Raw genomic sequence first — 19723 nt, 5'->3', positions numbered from 1 at the left:
GGCAATTCTCCTGCCTCAGCCTCCCGAGTAGCTGGGATTACAGGCGCACGCCACCACACTCGGCTAACTTTTGTATTTTTAGTAGAGACGGGGTTTCACCATGTTGACCACGATGGTCTCGATCTCTCGGCCTCCCAAAGTGCTGGGATTACAGGCTTGAGCCACCGCGCCCAGCCCAAAAAAACTTAACGTTACTTTCATGTGTTTGGATTACAAATAATTTCTAACTTTGGCTTTTTTGTACTTTTTCACATTTTCAAAACTACATATATAGTATATTTTTGAGATGGAGTTTTGCTCTTGTTACCCAGGCTGGAGTGCAATGGCGCAATTTTGGCTTACCACAACCTCCGCCTCCCACTGGGTTCAAGCAGTTCTCCTGCCTCAGCCTCCTGAGTAGCTGGAATTACAGGCACGTGCCACCACGCCTGGCTAATTTTGTACTTTTTGGTAGAGACAGGGTTTCTCCCTGTTGGTCAGGCTGGTCTTGAACTACTGACCTCAGGTGATCCGCCCACCTCAGCCTCACAAAGTGCTGAGATTACAGGTGTGAGCCACTGTGCCCGGCCCCAAAACTACATATATTTTAAAGGTTAAAATTTTGGAGTTGGAAAGACTGTAAATTTAGTAGTTAAAGCAAGTCACTTTGCTTCAGGCAAATTTAATGCCATTAATTTCTAGCTGTCCTTATTTTTCACTAGAAGATTTGGCTGACAAAATGTTATTTCGTTCCCTCCCCTTACAATTTAGTAAACTGTGAGAGGAACAGAGGGTAGGAGGGATGAACAAAGGCAGAATGGCAGGTAGAAACAGATAGAGATTAGGAGCTCTGGGTTACATGTTTTTGGCATATTACCTAAATACATTAATTTTACCAAAAATAAATCCCAATTAATTTGGACCAGAACTAGAATCAAGGGCTGAACGAACTCTCAACTAGATTTGACATCAGGCAGTAAAGTTGTTCTTTGGAGACTGGGAAAGGAGAAACAGGAAAAAGATCACAATGAAGGTGTTAAAACACAGATTAAAGCATCAAATAAACATTCAAAACTGCATTTTTTTTTTGAGAGGGAGTCTCGTTCTGTCACCCAGGCTGGAGTGCAGTGGTACAATCTCAGCTCGCTACAACCTCTGCCTCCCGGGTTCAAACAATTCTCCTGCCTCAGCCTTCTGAGCAGCTGGGATTACAGGCACTCACCACCATGCCCGGCTAATTTTTTTTTTTTTTTTTTAGTAGAGACAGGATTTTACCATGTTGGTTAGTCCGGTCTTGAACTCCTGACCCTGCAATCTGCCTGCCTCGGCCTCCCAAAGTGCTGGGATTACAGGTATGAGCCACCGTGCTTAGTCTTTTTTTTTTTTTTGAGACAGAGTCTGGCTCTGTCGCCCAGGCTGTCGTACAGTGGCACAATCTTGGCCCACTGCAGCCTCCGCCCCTGGGTTTAAGTGATTCTCCCGCCTCAGCCTCCCGAGTAGCTGGGATTACAGATGCCTGCCACTGAACCTGGTTAACTTTTGTATTTTTAGTAGAGATGGGGTTTCACCATGTTTGCCAGGCTGGTCTTAAACTCCTGACCTCAGGTGATCCTCCCATTTCAGCCTCCCAAAGTGCTGGGATTACAGGCATGAGCCACCATGCCCGGCCTAAAACTGCATTTTTTTCCCAAAAGAAACTGGATTTAAAGTAAAAGTGCATGATAACCAAACGAGAGAAAATAACCTCCCAACTGCATCTTACTGGAAGAATATACAGTAATAGTTTACTAGTGACAGATACCTTTATTAGAAGAAAGACACAAAAACACCAGAGTGCTGAAAAATGCTTTATTACTATTATTTAAAACGTGGTTTGATGACAACTGTACTGGGTAAAAATAAAGAGCATTTTATGTGGTCTACAGATCTGTGTCAAAACACAATGCTGGCAGCAGCAAGCATCTGAAATACTGGCTGTGCCTACACACCTGGTGTCGCAGGTCAAGTAAGCGCCTCACCACTAGTTCTTTTGGTCCTTCTTTTCCTTTGTTACATCCAACTAATTACCACATGAAAATAAAACAAAGTTGGCAAAAACGTTTCTGATAATTTAATTTCTCCGAGAGGAGAAAGAAGAAAATATTTTTGAGTCAGCAGAGAATCAGGCATCATTTAAACTTACAAATATTCAAAATTAGTTCCATTTCTCTGCACATGGTAAACAGGAATGAGATGTCTGTGCTTAAGTAAATAAATCTTAAGCCCACCATCATCAACAGGAGCACCTGTTGATGCTTCTGTTGATGACCTGGTGACAGGTCAAAAAAATTCTCCCAGGCACCACAAGCTGACCTACACTGAAGTGCTAAGAGGAAGCTACCAGGCCGGACACAGTGGCTCATGCCTGTAATCCCAGAACTTTGGGTGGCGGCAGCAGAAAGATTGCTTTAGCCTAGAAGTCCAGCCTGGGCAACACGGTGAAACCCCGTCTTTACAAAAAATAAAACAATTAGCCAGGTATGGTGGTCCATGCATATGGTTCAGAGTTGCTACTCTGAAGGCTGAGGTAGGAGGAGTGCCTGAGCTTGGGAAGTTGAGGCTGCAGTGAGCTGTGATCATGCCACTGTACTCCAGCCTGGTAGATAGAGCGAGACTCTGTCTCCAAAGAAGAAGGAACAAAAGCACACAAACCCAAAAATAACCAGTTCACCAAGCTCTGTCCTGCACTCATTCTCAGAACCAGATACTAGAAACATGAAGACTGTTCAATTCTGCAAGTTACAGAAAGCACAGCCTATCAGCACAGGAACTGGCAGGTAGCACTATGTGTGGCACAGAAGAGCTGGGTAACCCTCTTATGTTTTCTTCACTACTGTAAACTTTCTCATCATTTACTGCAAAAATTTACCCACAGCAGTGAAGGAAATATAAGCTATATTTACAAGCATTTCAGCAAAACAGCATTTGTGTCTTCCCAAGTCAACAATGAGGCCAGTCAGTTCCACAGTCCCTCTAGAGCATGACAATAAATACGGTTTAAGAACAAATGATTCTGCTCTAATTGTGCAGCAGCAAACTTCCCAAGGGAAAAACTGGCTAGTAAATATTAGGAACTGATCACATGTTTATCCTGAATTGCAGTGCACGATTAATTTCTCTGCAACTGTGATTTCTCTCAATTTTAGAGTATTTGTCTCCTATCATTAAAAAGTTCCTACACATGGATACATTTTCTTCATTTAAAAAAAGTTGATTTCCCATTGTAATTTGATACCAAACAAAATAATATACTTGAAATTTCACCAGACTTTCTTGGTTTCATTATTCCCTAGTGTCATTACTCCCTCTAGAGGCAGAAAACGTGAATCTGGTAAGTTTTTGAAATAAACCAAAAACACAAGTTAAAGAAAAAGTTAACTTTCTCTCTGTGAAAGTGTTAATTTAATTAGAAAAAGTTAATCAGCATAAATTGTATGATAAACAGTGAATTTCCTATCATTATTCAAGCACTCAAAGAAGCCCATCTACATTTAACATAAGGATCGGGACACAGCCCACTAAGTATCACATTGTCTCTGACGAGAAGACGTGGAGCATAATACTCACATACGAGAAAAACAGAAATTATGGAATTGTTAGGCTCAACCTTATCTGGCAGTCTAGAAAGCAGCTCTGAATCATATGAAGGGCAGATATAAAATACCTGCTGTTTAATATGAACTTTAATTCAGAAAATGCATGAAGCAAAGAGATTGTTCCTTTTTTTTTTAGACAGAGTCTCACTCTGTCACCCAGGCTGGAGTACAGTGGTGCAATCTCGGCTCACTGCAACCCTCCTGGGTTCAAGTGACTCTCCTGCGTCAGCCTCCCAGGCAGCTGGGGGTACAGGTGCCTACCACCGAGCCTGGCTAATTTTTTTTTTGTAGTAGAGACGGCGTTTCGTCATGTTTGCCAGGCTGGTCTCAAACTCCTGGCCTGAAGCAATCTGCCTGCCTTGGCCTCCCAAAGTGCTGGGATTACAGGCATGAACCACCACACCTTTTCTTCTCTACCACACCCGGCCCTTTTCTTATCACTGGTATAACACATACTATTAATATTTTGGTAGGTCTAATGTTTAGACACAATGGATCATAAATAGATGAAAGGCGGCAAGATCTAATTTCATTGCCTAATTATAAGAGCTCAGGTTTGTTAATTTCATTTACTCTTCTTTTAACACAGAGAATCTCAACTCTGGAGCACATTTTACCACCTGGGGCACTTTAAAAATTAACTTACCTTTGGGCCTCATCCTAGATAATAGAGAGTATTTCCCAGTGGACTAGGGTATTAGTAGTTTTCAAAAAATGCTACTCAGCTGGGTATGGTGGCTCACACCTATAAGGCCAGCACTTTGGGAAGCTGAGGCAGGAGGATTGCTTGAGCCTTTAATTTTGAGACCAGTGTGGGCAATACGGTGAGATCTCACCTCTAGAAAAATAAAAAAAATTAGCTGGGCATGATGCTGTGTGCCCGTGGTACCAGCTACTCAGCAGGCGAAGGTGGGAAGATTACTTGAGCCCAGTTAGTCGAGGCTGCAATGAGCCAAGTTTTGGCCCCGGCACTCCAGGCTGGGTGACAGAGCGAGATGTTCTCAAAAGAAAAAACAAAAACAACAAAAAGCACTACTCAGCTAAAACTATATAAAGCACAGGAAACACAATGGAAAAAGATACACTGGACTTCATAATAGAATAGACATGCCTGAGTTGGAAAACCTGATAGAGGTATAATGTAGAAGGGAGGAGGAAGGAACAAACACTAGAAAATATAGATAGGAAAGACTAACATTCTCATAGCAGATGTCCCGGAGAAAGGAAAAAAGACAAGGAGGAGAACACTGTGGAAGAAATCGTGCAGCTAGAATCTCCTGAATAAAAAACACGAGAAACATCAGAATACTAGGGCTAGTTCTGAGAGTATCAAGTAAGAGAGAAAGGAAAAACCCAGTTAGCAACATTACAGTGAAATGCAGAATATGAAAGACAAAGGATTTTCAACAGTACCTGGCACAGGTTTATAGAAAAACCAACAAAAGCATGAGATACCATCAAATCTTTCTTTTTTTTTTTTGAGACAGAGTCTCACTCTGTTGCCCAGGCTGGAGTACAGTGGTGTAATCTTGGCTCACTGCAATCTCCACCTCCTGGAAGCAAGTGATTCTCCTGCCTCAGCCTCCCACGTGGCTGGGATTACAGGTGTGCACCACTATGCCTGGCTAATTTTTGTATTTTTAGTAGAGATGGGGTTTTGTTATGTTGGTCAGGCTGGTCTTGAACTCCCGGCCTCAAGTGATCCCTTCACCTTGGCCTCTCAAAGTGCTGGGATTTCAGGCGTGAGCCACAATGCCCGATATAAAAAATCATCTAATCTTTATGAGGCAGTTTATTGTACCAGATCCAATTCTACTAGGGAAAAAAACATAACATGATTAAATATTTAAGGTAAGAAATTAAAAAGAATATCTGAATATTAGTTAAATGTCCCATATGTCAAGAACTACAGTTAAAATTGTTCCCGGTCAAATTAGGATCTTATGTCTCTTTTGTTTCTGCTCAGGATACCATTTTCAGGATTTGCTAAAATCTATTCTCAAGGTAGGTTTCAATCAAAGCAGATCTTGGCCAGATGCAGTGGCTCACACCTGTAATCCCAGCACTTTGGGAGGCCGAGGCAGGCAGATCCCTTGAACTCAGGAGTTTGAGACCAGCCTGGGCAACATGGCGAAAACCTGTCTCCTCAAAAAAATACAAAAATTAGCCAGATAAGGTGGCATGCACATATAGTCTCAGCTCCTTGGGAGGCTGAGTTGGGAGGATGGCTTTAGCCTGGGAGGTGGAGGCTGCAATAAGCTGAGGTGTTGTCACTGCAATCCAGCCTGGGTAATAGAGCCAGACCTTGTCTCAAACAAACAAAGGCTAGTTTACCTATGCAGCATTTGAAGCTCAACACATCTAATCTTCTTTTCAGTATGTCTTAGCAAAGCCTCAAGTGCTCTATCTGTGTCTATGTATGCCAGGAATTGTGGAAATGAAGATGTAACAGACATGTATCTAACTTCCAGCTACTTTCAGTTTTCTAAGAAAAGTCAGGGAGTCAGGGACTTCTCATAAACACATTATCTGGTAAAGAAATGTCCTGTATCTTTTACCATCCTTGTAACAGTTAAGACAGAAACTCATGGAAGTTTTTCAGTAATGGCTTACCTGGTCAATATCAGCATTTCTTGGAAGAAAATAAACAATATTATTAGTAATCTTCTTGGAAAGTCTGAAAATTTCAAAGGTGGACAGCGGTTAAGGAAAAATAACAGAAACAGCAGCTAATTTCTAATCAGAAAGAGATGTGTTTAACCCATTGTAACTCAAATATATTTCAAAATGTAACGAAAAGGCAAAAACTTAATCCTCTAATGGAACCTAAGAGAATTAAATACAAAATTTTGTAATTCAGCAACATATTGTCCCAACAGTTCAAAGACTAATAGTTAAATCGATTTATTCAATTATCCTAGTGGTAGGTACTGGGCAAAGACGCAGAAATACAGACCCTTTCTCTGTCATTTCCTAATTACTGAGAAAACAGAATAGAAAACAGGACAGCACAATACCACTTCTTCCCAGTAAAGAATAAGGTAATCCTGGACATTGCAGTCAACACTGTAAATTACATTTTAAAATTTTAATTATTTATTTATTTTTCAGACAGAGTCTGGTTCTGCTGCCCAGGCTGGAGGTACAGTAGCACAATCTCAATCTCAGTTCATGGCAACCTCTTCCCAGGTTCAAGTGATCCTCGTCCCTCTGCCTCCCAAGTAGCTGGGATTACAGGATTACAGCTGCCACCACGTCCAGCTAATTTACGCTGTAATTTTTTTTTTCTTTTTGAGACAGAGTCTTGCTCTGTCACTCAGGCTGGAGTGCAGTGGTGGGTTCAAACGATTCTCCTGCCTCAGCCTCCTGAGCAGCTGGGATTACAGGTGCCCACTACCACGCCCAGCTAATTAATGCATTTTTAGCCAAGACCAGTTTCACCATGTTGGCCAGGCTGGTCTCAAATTCCTGACCTCGAGTGATTTTGCCTGCCTTGGCCTCTCAAAGTGTTGGGATTACCGGCGTGAGCCACCGTGCCCCACAGTATTACCTAAATTTAATAGGAATTTAGAAATATGTTCCCTGTTAAGAGTCAAACAGATGATTACTCTGGAGTGGCAGGTAGAGAAAGGGACAAACATTACTCTATGAAATAAGGGTTTGCTTTGATATCCTGGAAGAGTAACTGTAAACATTTGAAGATACACAGCAAATGAGCCAGTGTCAATGTGAATTGAAGAATGTTATAGAATGGTTACCCACAAACTCCAGGGATAATTTTTGAGGAAATTCCTAATTTGCAGACAGTAAGTCCAAAATATGTGTTCTAGTCCTTGTTTTATAATGGTAAAATTGAATAGCATGCAAGGGAAATATGACCTCATATTTCCCATTACTTCTGGAGATCAACCCCATCATTTTTACATACCTGCTTTTTATGTAAAATAAACTAGAATTTATCAAATGCTGTTAGCTAATATCACCTCTCTTCACTAATTTCTCCCTCTCTTTTTTGAGACCTGCTCTGTCGCTCAGGCTGGAGTGCAGTGGCGTAATCTCAGCTCACTGCAACCTCTGCCTCTCGGGTTAAAGTGATTCTCATGCCTCGGCCTCCGGAATAGCTGGATTACAGGCACGTGCCACCATGCCTGGCTAATTTTTCTATTTTTAGTAGAGACAGGGTTTCACCACGTTGGTCAGGCTGATCTCAAACTCCTGACCTCAGGTGATCCACCTACCTCAGCCTCCCAAAGTGCTGGGATTACAGATGCGAGCCACCATACCTGCACACCCCTACCCACCCCGCTACATTCCCTCTTTCTCTCACTCTCATGCCCCTTTCTCTCCACAATCACTGTTTCAGTAAACTCTCAGAACTTCCAAAGGATATCCATCAGGCGACATCATCGTCCTAATGTCAAAGGTCTCTGCAGTGGCGTAGTCTGGACCTCCCCAAGGTGGGCTGAGGAACACAACATCAGCCTTTAAACAAGGAGCCAGCAGCAAGAAATCTCCACAGATAAACTCTATCTTATCTGCTATCCCATAAACTTCTGCATTATTACGAGCAAGAGCAATCTTAACAGGATCGATATCAATGGCAATCACTACAAATGAGAAAAGAAAAAAATGAGTTAATTGACACTGATTATTACTTATATAGGATAGTTCATCTTTCGAATAGTCTGCCATCTTTTGTATCAGAATTCTTTTTAAAGAGGAGACATCTGGCCACATATACCAGAGATATAGACTTCAGTTTAAATTTTTTATTTAAATTAGAAAGAGTCACTTGTGTTGTACTAAGCAAAATGTGACTGAGGGACTTGGCTTTCTTGTCTCACTCAGACAGCTCTTCCTAAGCAAGTTGCAATACTTGCCACAAAAGATCTACTGAGGGCCAAATATGTGGCCACCATTGTGCTGAGAAGCAAACACTTGAAAGGGTCACTGGCTGTATGTAGAACTTGTAACGCTAGGTTTTGGAAAAGACAAACTTCCTCAAAATGCAGCGATGCCCACATGAACACAAATTCGACAACTTCTAAAGAAAACCAAGATAAAACACATTTTTACAAACTTATGTAGCCAAGTGACGAAGAAGAAATGTAAAAACACCTGCCGATAATGTTTAATGAGACATTTGAGGCAGAGGAAAGATAATACTGTTTTCACCAAATGGACTTTCATTTACTTTATTCCAATTTCATAATTAGAAATACAGACATAATTTAAGTTTAGCCTGTCAACGTTTCGCAGTAAACTACTCGGTAAACTCGCATGTGCACTAGTGTGTTAATGGCAGTATTCTTTATTTGAAAGGGCTAAGTGGAACCGTGACGCATACAGCATGGTTGTCATGGAAATGCAGTTGTTTTCCAGAAAATGCTAGTTTCCAAATTTGTTAATATTTTTGAGAGAAATAATGTGCTCAATCACTTGAATAATAAATATAAGCACCAATTATAATATAATGCAAAATCATATATTTACAATGCTGTTTTTCCTGTTCTAAATAAACTAACACATTTGTAAGAGAAAAGATCCTTTCAGCTGCTCAATCTGTTACATTTATAGTTCAGAGACAGATGGAAAGATACGCTGATGAGACCAAAAATTCAAAAGAAAAAGTGACTTTCAACATCAAAATCTATTCAGTTAATCCTATTTTCATCTGTATTTCTTTTGGAGGCAGACTTGTTTTTAGGCCTAATAAGAATGAATGCATTCAATCTATCACACAAAAGAAATGCTGGCTGGGTGCAGTGGCTCATGCCTGTAGTCCCAGCACTTTGGGAGGCTAAGGCGAGTGGATTCCTTGAGCACTGGAGTTCAAAACACCATCTCTACCAAAAACACAAAAAATTAGCCAGGTGGGGTGGCATGTGCCGGTAGTCCCAGCTACTCGGGAGGTTTAGGTGGGAGAATCACTTGAGCTTGGGAGGAGAAGGTTGCAGTGAGCTGAGATTGCACCACAGCACTCCAGCCTGGGTGACAAGTTAGTAGATGTGTCAGTATAATCTTGGGCAAGTTATTTTAGCTCTTTATGTCTCATTTTGTCTGGGAAACACAGATAGTAAGACATAATTCACAAGATTGTTGACTAAATAAAATAATACATATAGTTGGCCCTTAACATGGAAGTTAGGAGCCTTGACCCCTTGTGCAGTCAAAAATCTATGCCTAACTTTTGACTCCCCAAACTTAACTTTTAATAGCCTACTGTTGACCTGAAGTATCACCAATAATGTAAACAGTTGATTAACATGTATTTTGTACACTGTATTACACATTGTGTTCCTAATACAAAGGAACCTAGAGAAAAACTATTACTAAGCAAATCATAAGGAAAATACATTTACAATACTGTATTTATTGATAAGGTAGGGTTTTTCTTTTTCTTTTGAGACTAAGTCTCATTGTTGCCCAGGCTGGAGTGCAGTGGCGCCATCTTGGCTCACTGCAACCTCCACCTCCCAGGTTCAAGTGATTCTCCTGCCTCAGCCTCCTGAGTAGCTGTAACTACTGCTAATTTTTGTAATATTAGTAGAGACGACGTTTCATCATATTGGTAGGGCTGGTCTTGAACTCCTGACCTCAGCTGATCCACCTGCCTCTGCCTCCCAAAGTGTTGGGATTACAGGTGTGAGCCACTGCACCCAGCAATAAGGTAGGTTTACACCACGTGTTTATAAGACGAATTGTTTGAAATGGTCCTTAATCTACAGTACCTATCAGGCAATTCAACTTTTCCTTGTAATGTCATCACTTCGAGCATCTCACTATTGACACTTCATATGGGTCCCGTGATGTTAGTCGAGGTTTATGATACTGCACTAAACATAATGAAAAGTACGAGCACCTCGAGAGATCACTTTTTACTGCTACACGCAATTTACAGGAGAGACGAACTGCTTACATGGAGATCACTGCATCACACTGCATTTTAAGCAGATACTCACAACACCGGAGCTCACCAATAGAAGGAGGTGGCTATGAGGTAATTACAGTTTGTACTCTAGTTATGTTTACGTAGTTATGATTTAATGCTGCATCTTTACATCTGTTTACATCTCTCTTGGCTTTGAATGGTGTCATGCACAGTCTAAGTTTTTTTTTTTTTTTTTGAGACGGAGTTTCGTCCTTGTTACCCAGGCTGGAGTGCAATGGCGCGATCTCGGCTCACCGCAACCTCCGCCTCCTGGGCTCAGGCAATTCTCCTGCCTCAGCCTCCTGAGTAGCTGGGATTACAGGCACGTGCCACCATGCCCAGCTAATTTTTTGCACTTTTAGTAGAGACAGGGTTTCACCATGTTGACCAGGTTGGTCTCGATCTCTCGACCTCGTGATCCACCCGCCTCGGCCTCCCAAAGTGCTGGGGATTACAGGCTTGAGCCACCGCGCCCGGCCCGCACAGTCTAAGTTTTGATTACATTTGATTAAATTTTAAGCTATGATTGGGTTCCTTTTTTTTTTTGGGATAGAGTTTCCATCTTGTTGCCCAGGACGGAGTGCAATGGCACAATCTCGGCTCACTGCAACCTCTGCCTCCTGGGTTCAAGCTTCTCAAGTAGCTGGGATTACAGGCATGCGCCACCATGCCCAGCTAATTTTGTATTTTGAGTAGAGATAGGGTTTCTCCATGTTGGTCAGGCTGGTCTCAAACTCCCAACCTCAGGTGATCCGCCTGCCTCGGCCTCCCAAAGTGTTGGGATTACAGGCGTGAACCACTGCGCCTGACCAAGATTTGTGCATATTTTAATGGTAGTATATGATAAAACAGACTAGTATCTATGTATGTTTTATGCATTTATGACATTCCTAACTTTTAAATTATTTTAATATATCTAGGCTACAGGGAGTTTATCTGTGGTTTTTTTTTTTTTTTTTTTTTTAAATTGTCACTAATCTCCAGAACATTTTCCAATATATTTACTAAAAAAAATGTGGGTGTAAGTGGACTCACACAGTTCAAACCTGTATTGTCCAAGGGTCAACTGTATGAAGCATTTACATCAGTATGCAATACAAAGCGTATGCCTAATATATGCTATTATTTTAAATCATTTCACATTCAATTATTAATTACATAATAAATCTCAATAAGATAGGCTGTAGCAAAATGAAACATTTACTGAATAAACTGGACATCAAATAGTTCTCTTCCATTGATGGCTAATTACCTCTCATTCCTGTTAAGGCAAACTGAATGGTATTTCCTCCAACCCCACAGAATGCATCGATTACCACATCACACTTGAAGGACTGACTGACTCGGCCAGCAATGTGTTCAGCAATCTTCTCGGGCGTAACTGAAAACCAGCCCTCTGCAATGAAACAATATTTGTGTTAACATATTCAATTTCAAAAAGCCAAGGCAAGCATAAAAGTAGCAAACATTACTATATCTTACATACTTTTTTTTTTTTTGGAGACAGTCTCCCTCTGTTGCCAGGCTGGAGTGCAATAGTGCAAACTCAGCTCACTGCAAGCTCTGCCTCCCGGGTTCAAGTGATTCTCCTGCCTCAACCTCCTGAGTAGCTGGGATTACAGGCATGTGCCACCATGCCCAACTACTTGTATTTTTAGTAGAGACGGGGTTTCACCATGCTGGCCAGTATGGTCTCGATCTCTTGACCTCATGATCTAACACCTCAGCCTCCCGTAGTGCTGGGACTACAGGCGTGAGCCAACAAGCCCGGCCAGGTCTTAACATACTTCTAAAAAGCTTAGTTTCACTTTTAATAAAACTATAAATTACCTAGTTTTAAAGAAAAAAATTTCAAAGCTTGTTACAAAAAGCAGTACCATTCCCAATTTCCACAGAAACGATGACCTCAATTGTTAACCTAATTCTCTTGTAATACTGTATACCTCCATTTTTCTAATAACTGAATTACAACTTTGATGTTTCTATTTGACTTTAACTACTGATTCCAGGCTGGTCTCGAACTCCTGGCCTCAAGTGATCTGCCTACCGCAGCCTCCCAAAGTGCTGGGATTATAGGTGTGAGCTACCACGCTATTTTTAAAGAGTCAGAAAAATCAAGGAGCTGACAGCAAAAGGCCACAGGGCTGCAGAAGTCCAGGAGGAATAGTAGAGCCTCATCATTTTCAGAAATGAGGTCCTGTGTCCACTCTAGAGGAAAGAGAATAATGACCTCATTCTTTCCTAGCAGAACAAATTTACATTTTTCAGCAAGACATTTCTCTGAACAAAATGATGTGCTAGGCTGGGCGTGGTGGCTCATGCCTGGAATCCCAGCACTCTGGGAGGCTGAGGCAGGTGGATCACTTGAGCCCAAGAGTTTGCGACCAGACTGGAAAACACAGCAAAACCCTGTCTCTATAAAAAATTAGCCAAGCATGGTAGTGCTTGCTTGTAATCCCAGCTACTCAGGAGGCTGGGGCATGAGGATTGCTTTTAGCCTAGAGGTGGAAGTTGCAGTCAGCAGAGATTGTGCTACTGTACTCCAGCCTAGGTGACAGAATGAGACCCTGTCTCAAAAAAAAAAAAAAAAAAAAAGGAAGAAAAGAAAAATACATAAATAAAAATGATGTGTGTTCATTTTCCTGCTGCCTCCCCTGACCAAAACTTCAAATGGCTCTTCAACACTGGAAAAGAACTGCAAGTGTCTTCCGGTCCTATTTCAACTTACAAATGCCTATGTACTTTTTCCAATATACAACATTTTGCAAATTATTTTAAAAGGGTCAGAGAACCCCTGAAATTCCATCATAGATCAAGAACTTCTGATTTTGTTAATAAAAACCAGTATTGCCGGGCGCGGTGGCTCACGCCTGTAATCCCAGTACTTTGGGAGTCTGAGGCGGGTGGATCACGAGGTCAAGAGATCGAGACCATCCTGGTCAACATGGTGAAACCCCATCTCTACTAAAAATACAAAAAATTAGCTGGGCATGGTGGCGTGTGCCTGTAATCCCAGCTACTTAGGAGGCTGAGGCAGGAGAATTGCTTGAACCCAGGAGGTGGAGGTTGCGGTGAGCCGAGATCGCGCCATTGCACTCCAGCCTGGGTAACAAGAGCGAAACTGTGTCTCAAAAAATAAAAAAAATAAAAACCAGTATTTAGGTAACCCCAATATGAAAATGAGTATCAGTCTGCAAGACTGAATTAAGTAAGTTGTTGCAGATCACAGCAGGAAAGCTGGAGAAAGAATTCAAAATTTGCAAAGTTAATTCGTTAAATCCTATCTTTCTGCACTAGATTTTTCTTCATCAGATTTTCTGTTTAAGAACTTATCAATTGCTTTTGCTATCTCTCCTAAGGTGCTACAAATACAGATTAAACCCAAATCTGAAGTTTTAAAAATACACACACACACACACACACACACACACACACACGCGCGCGCCCCAACTGAAGGACATTCTATAAAGTAAGTGGCCACTTATCCTTTGAGAAATGTCAGTCATGAAAGACAAAAAAGACTAAGATTCCAGATTAAAGGAAACTAATGGAAAAATAGCATGAAAAATAAATGTAATACATGATCTTATACTGGAAGGAAAAAAATATGTGATAAAGGACAAGATTAGGATAACTGATGAAACTAGAGTATAAACTGTAGATTATAATATTGGAACAATGTTAAATTGATAATTTACTCTTTTGAACAAAAATATACTTGTTCTTAGGAAATACACGTTAAAGTATTAAGGAGTATGGGCAGGATGTGTTTAAGTGGATCAGGAAAAGATATACACACATACATATGGAGAGAGAATGCAAAAGTAAATGGGGCAAAGTGTTGAAAACAGCTTAAGGGAAGATGAACATTCCCTGTATTATTCTTACAACTTTCTGTAAGTTTGAAATGGTTTCAAAATAAAGCTAAAAAATACATACACACTTTACCTCTGTCCAACTTAATCCCATCATCAAAACGGGAGAAGAGCCTGTACCTCTGGGCCCAGTATTTGGCCAGCTCAGGAACAGCAGCTATCTCAGGAGGCAGACCATTCGCCTTTTTGTTCTTCTTCTTCTTCTTCTTTTTCACTTCAGCTAAAATAAAAGGTAAAGGATATAGATGCTCACTAAGAAAAAATGAGTATCACAAGTGAATTTATCTAAAAATGAAGTCACATCAAATAATTACAAGCAGAACACGTATATAATGACATGCCCAGAGAAACAGGAGAGCCTGATGGAAACGCCACCGACTTCAATCACAGCCAGCATTTTGCTACTTACTGGCTTTGTAAGCTTGGAAAAGCAACCCAGGCTCTTTAAGCTCCAATGATTATTTCCTATAAAAGGAACGAATGGGCCAAGCGTGGTGGTTCACGACTGTTAATCCCAGCACTTTGGGAGGGCGAGGTGGGCAGATCAGCTGAGGTCAGGAGTTTGAGACTAGTCTGATCAACCTAGTTTGAGACTAGTCTGATCAACCTGAAGAAACCCTGTCTCCACTAAAACAAGTACAAAAATTAGCCAGGTATGGTGGTGGGCACCTATAATCCCAGCTACTCGGGAGGCTGAGGCAGGAGAATTGCTTGAACCTGGGAGGTGGAGGTTGCAGTGAGCCGAGATTGCACCACTGCACCTCAGCCTGGCTGACAGAGCAAGACTTTGTCAAAAACAGACAGACAAAGGAATGAATGAATGAATGAGTTAGTGAGGGGTATTTGACTAACTTAATTCACAGGCAGTGATAGAAAATATGTAGAATTATTGCTATAGACATAAAAGTTATTACTTCTGTTAGTCAAAACACTGCTTTATGTGGTGAATTATAGAAATCTAAACATTTCCTTTCACAGAATCTATCACGGACTAGATTAGGCTCTAGCGCTCAGTCACATCAATCCTAGCAGTCACGTGGTATCTGAGAAAATGAAACAAGGGTCACCAGCTCCATTCCACAGAAAAGGATCTCATTCATTTGGAGACTGATTTTTTCCTTAGATTAATAATTAGAAGCAACAACATAGAAATATGAGACTTTTGTCACAGTTAAGTATAAAAACAAGAGGTGATGGCCAACAAAGAATAAGACTCCATTACACACTCAAATGGTCCTCAAGGATAGGGCTATGTCCTAATATGTTCACCCGATTGACGCAAATAGCAAAACGTGTCATGATTCAGTAGGGTCAGATCTCCCCATCTCCCAAAAAGTGTCACCAATAGCAAAGTATGATGAGTATTTCTCAACATGGGGTATAAAGACATTGTGGGTGGAATAATTCTTTGTTGTACAAGACCATCTTGCACATGACCTGACATTAAGTAACTGAGTAGCAAATGCCAGAATTCCTAATGCCATTCTAACAACCAGCATCTTCCAAATCCACCTGTGAAGGTGGTACTACTCCAGGCAAGAACAATCAGCATCATGAGAACTGGTGTTATGGAAGTGGGTAGTACAGAAAAATGGGACTTAGCAATCGGAGAAGTTGGTAATGAGTCCTAGCTATGCCACTTACTTGGACTAATTTTTAGATTTCTCTCAGGTTTACTGTTTGTATTCACAGAATGGAAAATAGTTCCACCTACTTCCTTGGGCTACCTTACAGATTAAATGAGAATAAGGTACGTGAAAGCATTTCAGAAACCTACAAATGTCATATGAAAATCAGTTATTATAACATTAACAATAAAAGAAACATAAACTACCATAGGTATGCTATTTGATAAAAAGATCATAGGTACACATGCACCCACACTTGCACTAAGAAAAAAAGAAAATCAAGACTCAACTAAGTTATTTTCCTCAGTAACAAATTAAGAAAAATGATGAAGGATCACAGTAAGTATAATTGTTTCATAATACCATTATTATTCATCTATATAAGAACTTTTGATATAAAAATTCTAACAATACAAAAGTACGTAATTAAAAATGTTAGTTTATTCATTAGAGCCAACTGCTGTGAATAGTGTTTATATTAACATACTACCAAAAACACATGACCATCATCAACCACACCCACACAAATAAAAAAATATAAAGCAAAAACAAAAAAACCAGGCAGAGTACAGTAGCTCACTCCTGTAATCCCAGCACTTTGGGAGGATGAGGTGGGAGGACTGCTTGAACCTCTGGCAACCAATCTGGGCAATAAGACAGTAAGACCCTGTCTCTACAAAAAAAAAGTTTAAAAATTAGGCGGGCATGGTGGTGTGCGCTTGTAGTCCCAGCTACTCAAGCTGAGGTGAGAGGACTGCTTGAGCCCTGGGGGTCGAGGTTGTAGTGGGCTGTGATCGCACCACTGCACTACAGCCTGGGTGACAGAATGAGACCCTGTCTCACATTTAAAAAAAAAAAAAAAAAGAAGTAACCCAAAGCCACACCACATTTCAAGAGGGCAAAGGATGGTCACCTTTAGCCCACAAACAGAGTAGCAGCAGAGGCCAAGTTGAACGGCAGACAGTGGTCCTCGGGCACAGTACGCCCAGTCTTCCCCTTTCAACTTGATCATGTTTGCTCAGCCAAGAGTGAAGAGTGCCGTGAGTGCTAAGTAACAGCCAGTTAGAACATGTACACTTAATATGCCTTCTCTCCACTTTAAATAGCAGTGACTTCTTTTGAACAGAAGATTCACAAGTGAAAACTAAGGAAAAACATATTAACGAAAAATCTATTTATCTAAATCCATTAGCAAGTTGAAGCATATTTCATGTTACCTTCGGTTTCTGCCTGGAGGGAGCCTGGTACTTCTTCAGTAACACAATCCTGCTCATCTGGAACAGTTGCTACCAAGCTGTCTCCTTCATAGTTTTCTGTTTCAAGTTCACCAGCTGAAGCCATGCTCTGACACTTTTCAGGTTCTGGATGACTAGACTCCAGTAGGTCATCACCTTTTTTAACAGACATGTCTTGTTCCTCTGAATCACTACTTGTGGAAGTGTTGTGCGCATTGTCATGAGAAGATGATTCCTGTGATGCTTCTTCATCCATTGGTTTTTTCACCCATGTTAGGAATTTTTCTACCTTAAATTTTAAGATGATAACATGAACAGGAATTCCAAACTACACAGAATCTTCCTACCTTTTACCATTTGTGACTTGATTGACAAGCTGTGTCAAAATTACTGGCTCTGAAAAGTAGACTGGCCGGGCGCGGTGGCTCAAGCCTGTAATCCCAGCACTTTGGGAGGCCGAGGCGGGTGGATCACGAGGTTGAGAGATCGAGACCATCCTGGTCAACATGGTGAAACCCCGTCTCTACTAAAAATACAAAAAACTAGCTGGGCATGGTGGCGCGTGCCTGTAATCCCAGCTACTTAGGAGGCTGAGGCAGGAGAATTGCCTGAGCCCAGGAGGCGGAGGTTGCGGTGAGCCGAGACCGCGCCATTGCACTCCAGCCTGGGTAACAAGAGCGAAACTCCGTCTCAAAAAAAAAAAAAAAAAAAAAAAAAAAAAAAAAAGTAGACTGCATCACACAAACAAGTAATTCTGACCTAATCAGAACTTGTTATCTGGAGCATGCCATGACCTTATTAAAGTTTTCCTTAAAAGGAAAAAAATACCAGATTAAACACTTCCTGCTATCAATAAACACTAAGACGATAAAGCCAAACTATCCGAGTAGCTTTCCATAAGGATTCCAGCAATTTAACTGTGCTGTGTGCTATTACCATTACAAATGTACCTACTTACTACTGAATCGTTCATTTTAGTTTTTCAAATTATAAAGACCTTTCTGCGATGGTCAAGCTACAACCTATGTAAATGTTACTTAGCATCAAAGATAAATGCTAAAAAGATTTAGGGCCAATTTTTCCATAAGAATAGAAGCAGTCTATCTTGAAAAGAAATAAAAGTCGCCTTTTAATGCAACAGTAGAGTCAGTAAGATATGTCCTAACAAACTATGTTTCTTCTTTGAAATGTTAACAAGGCTCAGCGTCAGATCATATACTTCCTTGCATCTTGTGTAACAAGAATATTCTTCCTATCTTGTCTTCATGACCTTCCTAAGAGTGAGTAAACTAGAACGAATGTGGTACACATGATGGGCAACAAGCCAGTATCTTCCTCTGAGGGAATGTGCCCGTAAACAAATTAGATATCTAAGGACACAACAGTCACGTATCTTATTCCCCAGCAATGCCTAGCAGCTATGTTTCTGCACTCATCTATAGACGAATGCAAGGGGGCTATTATAGCCAACGCATTTTGGAAAGTCCTACAGCACTGACTGGACTAATACTAGGCAATCTGTTTCAGATATAACTAGCATCACTAACATGTTTATTAAAATACCATCAGTAGCCAGCCAACCTGAAATGTAATACAAAATAAAACCAGCTATATATATGTAGCATATTTTGCAAGTATGCTGAAGTTAGGGAGGACAATGTATCTTGAGGGGAAAACAGAGTGATCTGACTAGTCTTAAAAACAAACAACAGAAACAAAGTCATCAGGGAGTCTAAAATTATGGTCTTCTGTCCTGAAGAGCTGCTGGAGATGTGACTGACATCAATGTTCTGCTCATTAGAAAGTGTTTTTTACCCCTTAGAATATAAAAGGGTAATTCATCACACCAAGCAATTTTCTAACTTTTGCTTCCCAGGTACTTGGATGGCAGGTAGAGCAAAGTCCAGGAGTGGGGATATGACTATTTCAGGTAATAATGTGAATCAATAAATTGGCCTTGTGCTTCATACTATCAGAGTGAATTTATTACAAGGTGTAAGGTGTGACTGATCACTTCTGGAAGAACTCAGAATTAAAGCTTATAAAGCTGTATCAGGATTTGGACTATTAGGATCCTACTGGTATGACTTGGCTGAATCTCATCTTGAATCATAGTTCCCACAATCCCCACGTATTGTGGGAGAAATCAGGTGGAGATCGTTGAATCATGGGGGCGGTTTCTCCCACCCTGTTCTCCTGATGGAAAGTTAGTTCTTACAAGATCCGATGGTTTTATAAGGTGCTTCCGCCTTTGCTGGGTACTCATTTCTCTCTCCTGCTGCCATGTGAACAAAGAGTTGTTTGCTTCCCTTTCCACCATAATTTTAAGTTTCCTGAGGCTTCCCCAGCCCTGTGGAATTGAGTCAATTAAACCTCTTTCCTTCAAAAATTACCCAGTCTTGGGTATGTCTTTATTAGCAGCATGAGAACAGACTAATAC

At 40.9% G+C, this 19723-nt stretch overlaps 1 protein-coding gene across 3 annotated transcripts in view; it reads right to left on the bottom strand.

The window, feature by feature from the left end:
- The window catches only part of TGS1 (trimethylguanosine synthase 1), a 48728-nt gene that overhangs the window by 3621 nt on the left and 25384 nt on the right, over positions 1 to 19723 (bottom strand). For all 3 annotated transcript variants that reach the window (XM_039464720.2, XM_074386660.1, XM_074386661.1), the window contains 5 exons: positions 17266 to 17572; positions 14494 to 14640; positions 11798 to 11941; positions 8005 to 8221; positions 6228 to 6306 (listed from right to left, as the gene is read on the bottom strand). In XM_039464720.2, coding sequence (XP_039320654.2) covers positions 6228 to 6306; positions 8005 to 8221; positions 11798 to 11941; positions 14494 to 14640; positions 17266 to 17572 — 894 coding nt within the window. The remainder of the gene's footprint in view (positions 1 to 6227; positions 6307 to 8004; positions 8222 to 11797; positions 11942 to 14493; positions 14641 to 17265; positions 17573 to 19723) is intronic.

Source organism: Saimiri boliviensis, chromosome 15, assembly GCF_048565385.1.
Source record: "Saimiri boliviensis isolate mSaiBol1 chromosome 15, mSaiBol1.pri, whole genome shotgun sequence".
Lineage (NCBI taxonomy): Eukaryota > Metazoa > Chordata > Mammalia > Primates > Cebidae > Saimiri > Saimiri boliviensis.
Note: the sequence above shows the minus strand (reverse complement) of the source record. Positions and strands in the feature narration are given on the sequence as shown.